The 10,027-nt window shown below is 41.0% G+C and overlaps 1 protein-coding gene across 1 annotated transcript; it reads right to left on the reverse strand.

Moving 5' to 3' along the window:
- Nucleotides 1-5,138: 5,138 nt before the first annotated feature.
- Nucleotides 5,139-9,950, reverse strand: RRM2 (ribonucleotide reductase M2). The gene is made up of 8 exons (XM_009999149.1): nt 9,822-9,950; nt 9,600-9,716; nt 8,846-8,979; nt 7,620-7,714; nt 6,728-6,861; nt 6,201-6,305; nt 5,951-6,064; nt 5,139-5,568 (listed from the first exon to the last, which is right to left on the reverse strand). The coding sequence occupies exons 1-8, from the start codon at nt 9,861-9,863 to the stop codon at nt 5,416-5,418; spliced, it is 894 nt and encodes a 297-aa protein (XP_009997451.1). The 5' UTR covers nt 9,864-9,950; the 3' UTR covers nt 5,139-5,415.
- Between the last annotated feature and the right edge of the window lie 77 nt (nt 9,951-10,027).

The raw sequence follows: 10,027 nt of genomic DNA on the forward strand, positions 1-10,027 counted from the left end.
CCATGTCCTGGGCTGCATCAAAAGAAGTGTGGCCAGCAGGTTAAGGGAGGTGATTCTCCCCCTCAACTCCACTCTGGGTAGGTGGTGAAACATGCAGATGAGCATCAGGTGGGACTTTGAAATGAATGGGGGAGATTCACTCCACTGTCCTCCCCTGATGCTTTAGCCCAAGCAGCACCTTTGGAGCCAGGGATCTGAAGGTACACTTCCCCCAGGAACATACCCAGGACATATTTACAGTGCAAGAACTGGTTTGCCTCAATATTAATCTGGAAAAAAACACCTGCAAGCACCCTCCTCTGGAGCCAAACATCTCAGTCTTCAAATGACCAAATTAGCAGACTGGCTTAGTAACCCCTCAGTTCATTCAGATACCACAAACTGGCTTATTTCCCTGACAATCCATTTGCTAAATCCTTGTTAAAATGATAATTCAACAAAAAATAAACTACCACACTGCTAGGCTTGATCCAGGGTTTAGGAAAGACCATCCAAGCCATCCTGGAATATATCAACAGCACTGCACAATATGAGGTTATAACAGGAGTAGCACTCCCTAACCCCAAAGAGAACAGAAACACAGCTCAACTGTTTTGGAAGCTCAACACTCCCAAGTCTTGGACACCTAAGAACTTCAAACTGTCATCTACTTTCAGATAAATCATAAAACACTTGGAAAATACAAATTACTTACCAGTAACTGATAGCAGAAACTGGCCTGGGATGCTTTTTCCACCCCCAACCTGCAACTTAGAAGCTCCAGTGTGTATTCAACACCAGTCTTCACCCCTTAGGCCAAAAGAAAACCTCAGCACACAAGGGCTTAGCATCAAGCAAATGCTCCCAAGTGCTGTATGGTTTGTATCTCCTAGTAATTCATTGTAATCACCTTCTGATGAACAAAGCAACATTGCCTCTGGCACAAACTGCAAACTGCATTTAAGCAGGGATTTACTAATGGGAAAGAATTTCAAAGCCATTCCAGGAAGGTGCTTTTTTGAATCTATTTGAAGTTCTTAAAATTATAAAAGCAGGGGGAAGGTGTCAATTTTCAATTCCTTCACCATAATGCACACCAGAATTTGTACTCACAAAAGTAGGATAAGCATCCACAGCAGGGAGGGCTTTAAGAGAGCACATTCTTCTGGAGCATGAAGAGATCACCTTCAAACTCTTCAACAGATTCAAGAGCACAACATGGTATAGGAGAAACCTAAAGTCAGGATCAGCCGAAAGCAGTTTTGGTGGCCAGTCAGTACCCCTGGATTTGCTGTTCTCTTGGCCTTACCTCTAGAGATCATGGTGGCAATGCAGGTTTCTCTGCTGCTAGCCAGCAGAGCACCAGCAACAGTCAGATGTGGGAAAGAAAACTATTCCTTCTTCATCCCATGCCATGTCCCACAGCCATCTCTAAGTGCAGATGCTCAAACACCATTTTTCTGATCAACAACATCAGTAAGATTGAATCATTGAAGTCCATGAGACATTCTAAAGGGATAAAACATTTTTCCTCCATTTCTCTGCAGACTCTGGAAGTACCAATACTGTCATTACTTTGAAGTTCAGTTTGGCCTAACTTTTAAAGGGTCTGATACAGACCATTTTCCTCTTAATCCTTCAGTTATTTTTTCATGTAAAGACTTAACACAGAAAGCAAACAACTGTCCGTACTGCACGGATCACAGGATGTCAGTAACACTCCCAAGGGATTAATTCCTGACCATAAAATGAGCTGTCCATCAACCAGGACACAAGACTTATCCCTCCGTAACTCTCAAACATTTCTTCATGAAAGCATTTACATCTTCTAAGTCTCTAAGCACAGAAGAAGAGGCCATAGCACCAAGAAATAAGCAACAGCTTAAAATAAAACTACCCCTGGCTGACTGTGGAAAGCAGGCTTTGAGGGAGCACAACTTCATTGATATACTCTGCTTTCTGCCAGGTGAGGTTTCCAATCGCTGACCAGTGCGGAGGTAGCAGTTACCCTTCAGGGATGGCACCAGACTGTTCATACACCTTCACACTTGCAGGCTGGCTGTGCCCTGCTGCAGGCACAAGCAGCAGCAACTGTTCTCTCAACTCTTCTGGGCACAAATTGTTGTAAACACTCCAGGAAATTTAAGAAATCTGGGGGGTTTCTTTCTGTCATTACACTAAAGTTGCAGCTGCCTCCTGAGGACAAGGCTGACATCAGGTTGTTGCTCTTACTCCTCCACATAGCTTAAGGTTTTCAATGCCTGTCATGTAACTTTAAGTCAAAATGTGTCAAATGAAGAGTTTTGGAAGCTTTCTTTCCTGAACTCATGTAATAGTTTTTTAAAACAAATTACACCACAAAATAAATATATCAACTATGCTTGAGCTTCCACTTCATCTGCAATTAAAAGCAGTTAATTTTAACAGCAATAAAATACACAGGGGACAGCTAGGGATGAGGTCTGCATAAATTAACAGACAGTATTGCACCACCAAATATATCTGGTTTTACTTATCCCTTAGTAATTTTTTTTTCCTCTGCCAGCCTAATCACTTTTCACTTGTGGCAATTACTGTGCCAAACCCCTACTAGGCTCATACATGAATTAAAAAAAATCAGCACCTTCCTCACTTTGCTTCAAATCCCTCCTGGTTCTCCAATCTCCATTGCAAAACACATCTTGAAGGGTCAGTCAAATTTATACTGAGTTTCTATTTTTTGAGAAGAAATAAGAGATGGTTATCTCCTCAGTGCTTAAAGAGGATCAAGCATCAAAACAACTGGCATCTCAGTCAAATTGGAAAGTAATCGGTTTTCAGTAAATAAGTATTTTATCAAGGCTTGGACATGATCTGTGCAAACCATGCAATGGCAAGAGATTTAAGTCTTTGTGAAAACTGAGAATTAAAACTGGTGGGACCAGATGGAGAAGCTTTTCTCCAGACTATACAGTTAAAAACCAATTTGCATTACAGCAAGTAATAAACCAAAACCAAGTAGGCATTTAGACATCAGTGGCACCAGGATAAGATTAATGCCAGCCACAGTAAGTCTTATTCTCCTGTTGAATTACTTTTAATTCCTGTCTAATCTATCTCTAATGTGTCCACATCTACAGTATCTATTACCCTGCAAGAGCAATGCTTGGCTAAAAGGGACATTCTTCCCATCTGCCATTAAAAATGATTACTTGGCCATCACACACCTATTCCAAGCAATCCTTTCACATTATGTTGAAAATACAATTCCAGTTCATATTTCCCAGAATTAAGGATAACAAAGCTTTCTACCCTAATGATTTCCATATATTGATCCATGGCACATGCTAAGAATCAAGTGGAAAGAGATGGCTAAAATATAGCAAGGCCCTACTCAGATTTGAGAGGTCTTAGCCTTTTTCTGTGTTTCTAAAGCAGATAAATTAACAGATTTGAATATAAAACAAAGGCTGCTAAGTCATACTTAGCCCAAACTTATTGCAGTATGTTTTTGCTGTCTCATTTATGCTCTAAAATAGCCCTAGCACTGTAAGTTCTGATGCTTTGTATAAGGTTTAATTCCATCAAACTAAAAAGGCTATTAAGAAAAGCCAAAAAAAGCATAAAGCCCAATCTGCTGAGGAAAAAAAGACAGTATCTAGCTAGGAACCTAACTTTGAGAAGATACAGTGCTTCAAAATTACATCTCTGGCTATCCAACTTGACATATCCTTATTCCTGTTCCTAATACATTCTCACAACAATCACTGACCGACATCAATGCTGCAGGAGCATTAGAAGAGCCATCTGTTAACAGTCTTGTACCTTCCACTTTACATTCCAGTCTTTCAGGCTGGCAATTTTTAAATTGTTTATGCTTTTTACTCCCTAGGATAAGCCTTGGAAACATGCACACCCCTCCAGCTTCACAGACCATGGGGAAGAACTGTCTAACACCATCATCTTCAATGCAATCAAGAGCAAAGGAGCAAAGACCAGCAAGTCAGTTAATTTTATAACAAGGCAGTGTCTCTCAAAGCACTATATCTATTGTACTTCAAAAGAGGGAGCACTTTTGCAGAGAAAAGCAAACCCCAGCATTCTTATCTATCAAGGAAATATTTAAGTTCTGTAAAGCTTGTTTTCCATATCAACTACACTTAAAAAAGGCACACTTGCAGGACAGCCCTTATTAGGTCCTAAATTAGATCATAAAGTCCTTTTTGCACATCAAAGCAGCAGCTAATTTCAGTTTATCCCATCGTTATCTAATCTCACTGTAAATCATTTGCAGGAACTCTGATACCACAGTGAACTCCTTTAAAGTTACATTATAAGCATACTCACTCAGGTTGCTTTGTACTTAGTGTGGAACAACCATGTTGTAGCACATACTTTTTTGCTACTGTTACATCTAAAAACCAGAACTGAACTGAGTGGTGATGAAGCTAAGAACATTGCTTAAAGTCTGAATTAGCTATATTTACCCTAGAACACCACATTCAGTGCAGTTGATCTGAAATTCAGAGCTGAACATTACTTCCTATCTACCAACCACATACGTAAGCACCTATTTCCTGCAGAAGTTGAATTTCCTTAAAGAGTCTACAATTCAGAAGGAAATGGAACACGACTTTACCCATTGAAGCACTGAAACCAGTACAACACTCAGTTCAACCAGCTCTTTATTACTATTATATACAATATTGTTCTCAGTTATTAAAAAAAGTTAAATACAGAAGCCAGCTGCATGTTACTTTTCAATACCCAGAATATCCAGTTGAAGTTCACCTTCCTAAGCAACTTTCTTCCTATTCTTTTATAATTTCAAAATCAATATAGTTTGCCTAACAGCACCCTTTTTTTTTAAGTTCCATGCCCAGAGGGAAGCACAAGTCATGAAAGATTAGGTTGCAAAAGTCTAAATATTGACTTATATTTTAACAGTCAAGTATTACAAGACAGGGGGGTTTATTTTCAAAGTGCCAGGTTTATGTACATATTATTAAAACAATAGTATAAAAAGGTAAACTTAAAAGCTGCTAAAAAAAGCAGTGAGGTCATGTAGTTGCCTCCAGAGGTTTCTACAGAGTATTCAGCCAATTTACAAATAAGATTTCTGAACTGCTCCTTTGTTTATGGGGAGAACAGCAGAAGCTAGTAATCACTGCCCATCATCTCCCATCTTGCAGATGAAGGTGCCTGTATCTTTCATAAAATTGAGTAACATATGTTGTAAGAGACATCTAAGCATTCTACAAATTAACACCATTGGCAAAGTCTAATAAGAAGGGAATTTAATGCTGGAGCTACACTAACCTCCTGAGAAGTACCAATACCACCACATTTCTCAAGAGTGGGATTTCAGTTCAGGAATCAAGTCACACTGTGACTCAATATAGTCAATGTTTCCCTGCAAACAGAGGAGCACACACATTAACTCATAGGTGTCTTAATTTAAAATTCTGCATCCAGGGTGAAAGAGTTGTCTGTGGGCTTGGACATGACTCCCATCCTCTGATATTCACCTACTCGCTTCTCAAAGAAATTGGTCTTGCCTTCCAGAGAGATGTTTTCCATGAAGTCAAAAGGATTCTCCGCTCTGTATATCTGAAATGCAAAGGCAATTCGATAGTCACCACAGGTGCTTGCATCTTGAATACTTGTGAGCATTAGACATCAGCTAGGAATCTAATGAAACCCACTGCAGGCCTACTGTGTACTGGACAAAAACCTGCCCCAAGCCTTCTCTGCTGTATTTGTTCCTGTCTTTTAGCTGCAGTCAACAGAATGACAGCAGTTCTTTTTCCATAGCATCATTTTGCTTTTCCTTCCACAGGTGTCAAAACAGAATCTAGCAGCAGGGCTGCTAAATGGTTTTATAAGTTATATCAGTGTTGTTGCAGTCACTGCAGGATTTCAGTTTCTGGAGGAAATGAAGTTTAATATTAAATCTCTACCCCACAAAAGATTCAGTGTATTAGAGCCTTACCTTGTTAAATCCCAGTTCCAACATGAGCCGGTCTGCTACAAACTCTATGTACTGTTTCATTAAAGTGCAGTTCATGCCAATCAGCTTCACAGGCAGTGCCTCCGTCAAGAATTCCTGCAAATATTGGAAGCACTTCATGCACAGCAACTGGTATTCAGTATTCAACTGTCTAGGTTAATTCTATACCAAACAGCTCCCTGGCTTTCTGCATAATTGCAATCAAGTTCCTAAACAAGGAGCAGAGAATTACCTGCTCTATGATAACAGCATTCATGATAATTTCCTTTACTCTCCCCTCTGACGGTTTGTGTATCAAGTGCTTGAACATGAGGCAGGCAAAGTCACAGTGCAAGCCCTGAAAAACAAGTTTCAGAAAATTTCAGGAACACAGTTAAAAGAGTCACTTGTATTGGTAGCACAGAATAAAGAGCCCAATATCTAGGCACCATCTTTGCCCTTGCCCATTTAATGTTCTTTACAGGCAACTTTCTGCCTAACCAGAAGGCAGCATAAGCAAGTTCAGCTAGTACCAGCCACATTTGCTACAAAAGGGCAAGATATGCTGAGTGCAAAGATTGGTGAGAACACTTAAAACTACTTCAGAAGAAGTAAAATACTAAGTCAATTTATCCACCATGACATTTACACACTTCAGTGAGTTTTAGAGACTGCCTGTTTCTAAACATACTGTTTTAAAAGATGGGTTCCAATTGAATGCCGTTACTTTGAGCTACTGTCATACAGTTCCACCTTTAACTGCTACAGTTTGATTCATACCTCATCTCTACTGATGAGTTCGTTAGAAAAAGTGAGCCCAGGCATTAATCCTCTTTTCTTCAGCCAGAAAATTGATGCAAAGGAACCAGAAAAGAAGATTCCTTCCACTGCTGCAAAAGCTACTACACGTTCTCCTGTTAAGAAAGATTGACAGTAATATCACACAGAAAACTTCACAGGATTAGTACCCAGAAGTTGTGAATAGACCAGCATCCTCCTCCAAGAAGAACTAAGAAGTTTCTGCTCATGTGTGCTATAGCCTGTCCTTAAAAAAAAGTTACAGTAAAGGCTCCTAGTTATTTTTAAACATGAGTAAGAACCAACTGGAGTAGCTACCAGCTACCTAAAGCTAAGGCTCCTTCCCCCAGGGTAACCACCAACACCATCCTTCTTTGAAGGCTGCACACAAAGACAGCAGTGATTTTAGCAGATGATTCAAGTCAGTGTCTGCTCATTTTTTATTAAGTAAGAAACTTTAGCTACAAAGAATGTTCTAATACTAGTGAAAGAATGATCTGTACCATCTCATCCCACCTTTGAATCAAGACTTAAAGAATCAGTAAGGCAGATGAGCTACAACCTCCAAACTATGTCTGCTGGAGGGAGATAGCCAGTGCAGATCTAGACAACTTAAAAGTTGATCACAGAGCCAGGCATACAAAGATTGTCACATGAGCTATCACGTGCAAAATGACAATTTCACAGAGACTCATGTCAGTAGCTCATCTCCAAGATGAATTTTTTTTTCATCATCAGAATTATACCAGTGTCTTACCACAGGGAGCATGTAGTCTCCCTGTGACAACAATCCCTGTGAAGTCTGGAGAAATAGTGATTCCTCCATCATTTTTAACAGAAGAAATTCCACTTTACTTCCAATAGATGTACTCACCATATGTTGCTTTCTTGTCCCCAATCCAGCGCATTGCCCAGTCAGCCTTCTTTTTAACACATGGTAATGTTTCAATGGCATTAAAAAGAAATTCCCTGAGAATTACAGAGCTCATTAGAATTGGACATCAGCACAATTATATTATATCATATTATATATGATATAATAATTATCACATATATATTATATCATATTCATAGCCACAGATGGTCTTGTTTGCTTAAAAGTGCTCTACACCTTCACTCAGTCTCCTTCCCCATTCTATTCTGTTCCAGTCTAGCTGTATTTGTGCCCATCAGCTACCTTTTAGTCACCTTCCCATCACATCAGCACCAATTCACTGGAATTCCCATTACAATATCAAGGGGACTACTGCTCCATCAAGTATTTTACTGGAACAAGGTTTCCCAGACTAACCAGCCCCCACTCTCCATTAGCAAGGCACCAAAGCTCTCATGTAAGCAGTTTGTCCCTAAAACACTCACTGGAATTGTGGATCTCAGAGTATGATATGTTTGGCTGTCTATAAAGTAGCAGCAGTTAAGTATCTCTAGACTGCCAAGAGCATTGCAATACCACATGACCTTTCTCTCAACAGGATGTTGGTCTGACAACACATCATAATAACCCCAAGTCTCGATTGCTCAAAAACTTGTGTTTAGATTTAAGACACCACTCTTGAATTGATTCATCTTATGACAATTTTACATTCTAGTTATAACTTTTTTTATCAAGACCACAAGCCACTTTCTGGCACACATGACAAGCTTTCCTCTCCCCCAAGCAGAAGAGTAAAGTCCCAGCAGCACATACCATGTTAAAGTGCTAGCTGTTAACTAAATGCACAGGGGTTTAAATATGACATTTCAATACAAGTGGTATCATTCTCAGACAAGTTCTCCTACACAGCTTTGCACTAGGTGCAGCAGTCATCCATTAGTGCTTACTGAAATTTAAAATACCTCCTTATTTAACTGCTCCATCTTCTATGTAGTATCATTTCTTCAAGTATGAAATGGTTTCAGTTTTGCTTTTAATCTAAGGAAGTTCTTGCTGATACCCTTCAGAGAAGAAAGTTCTTCTGAAGTTGCTCTTAAGCAGCAGCAGTATTTCATGTAAATTTAGTCTAAATCTTAAAATTAACCTTTAAGTGAGTGACTGATATGCATCATTCATATATCAACTCTTAAAGAATTAAAAATCTTTCATAATCAAGCAATACAAACCTCTCTTTAGAATCTTTAATGTAGGTGTCGATGAGAAGACTGTACATTTCAGAATGTATGTTTTCCATGGCAATCTGGAAGCCATAGAAACAACGAGCTTCTGTGATTTGTACTTCTTGACTGAATCGCTCCACCTAGAGGAAATAAATGTGTTTGCATATAACTAAGTTGCAGTTTAGAGGCATCGATGCTCACTAACAGCCCTTGCTCAACCCATAGAATTCTCTTCAGATTAATTCCAGACACATGGATTCTTAGCAGCAGCAGCCTCTCACAGCTCCAAGTCACGAGTTATTCTTTAGTCCCAAGTGAATGGGAGAACATCTTGATTTCACTTAGCCCCCATTAGAGAGAAAGTCACTGAGAGGGTAGAACCAGAGTGAGGGCTCTGAGCCAGACAAATGTAACTACAAGGCAGTGCTCAGTGCCCAGTAGGGGAATGGGCTAACTTTCAGATTATAAAAGAAACCCCAGTTTCACAGAACGGTTTGGGCCTGGAAGGAACATTAAGGATCATCTGCTTTCACCTCCCATGCATGGGCAGAGACATCTCCCACTAGACCAGAGTGCCCAAAGCCCTGTCCATCCTGCCCTTGAACACTTCAGGGAGGGGACACCCAGCCTCCCTGGACAACCTGTCCCAGTGCTTCACCACCCTCACACATCTAACAAGCTTGAGGAATCAAAAGCATAGTTATTATCTGTTGGCTTCACTTCACAGAGTGATGTTCCTGCCGAGGCTGCCCCTACACACCAGGTTTTCATTGACGATGCCGTCGCTGGCAGCAAAGAAGGCGAGGACGTGAGAAATGAAGTATTTCTCCTCGGGCTTCAGAGACTCCCAGTGCTGGATATCCTTGGAAAGGTCCACCTGAGACATCGCAAAAAAGAGATGAGATGGTTGCAAAGAGACGGGGTGTGGGGGGTTCGGTGTGAGGCCCGGGCGCTGCCCCAGGGCTGCCCGCCCCCCCCTCACCTCCTCCGCCGTCCAGAAGGACGCTTCGGCCTTCTTGTACATCTGCCAGATGTCGTGGTACTGGATGGGGAAGATGACGAAGCGGCGGGGGTTTTCCCGCAGCAGCGGCTCGTCCTCCTGCGCGGCCCGCGGTGCCTGGAGCAGGAGAGGCGGGAGCGGGGCTGGGCGCGGGCTCGGCGGGAGCGGGACAGGCGGGGCGCGGGACT

Source organism: Chaetura pelagica, unplaced genomic scaffold (genome assembly GCF_000747805.2).
Source record: "Chaetura pelagica isolate M959 unplaced genomic scaffold, ChaPel_1.0 scaffold90, whole genome shotgun sequence".
Lineage (NCBI taxonomy): Eukaryota > Metazoa > Chordata > Aves > Apodiformes > Apodidae > Chaetura > Chaetura pelagica.

Excerpts from the sequence above, each read along its gene's own strand:
- RRM2 (XM_009999149.1), bottom strand. The coding sequence starts at position 9,863 with ATGTACAAGAAGGCCGAAGCGTCCTTCTGGACGGCGGAGGAG. Across the intron at positions 6,306-6,727 it reads AACTCATCAGTAGAGATGAG|GGCTTGCACTGTGACTTTGC; the intron begins GTATGAATCAAA and ends CTTGTTTTTCAG. Across the intron at positions 5,569-5,950 it reads TGGAACTGGGATTTAACAAG|ATATACAGAGCGGAGAATCC; the intron begins GTAAGGCTCTAA and ends TTTGCATTTCAG.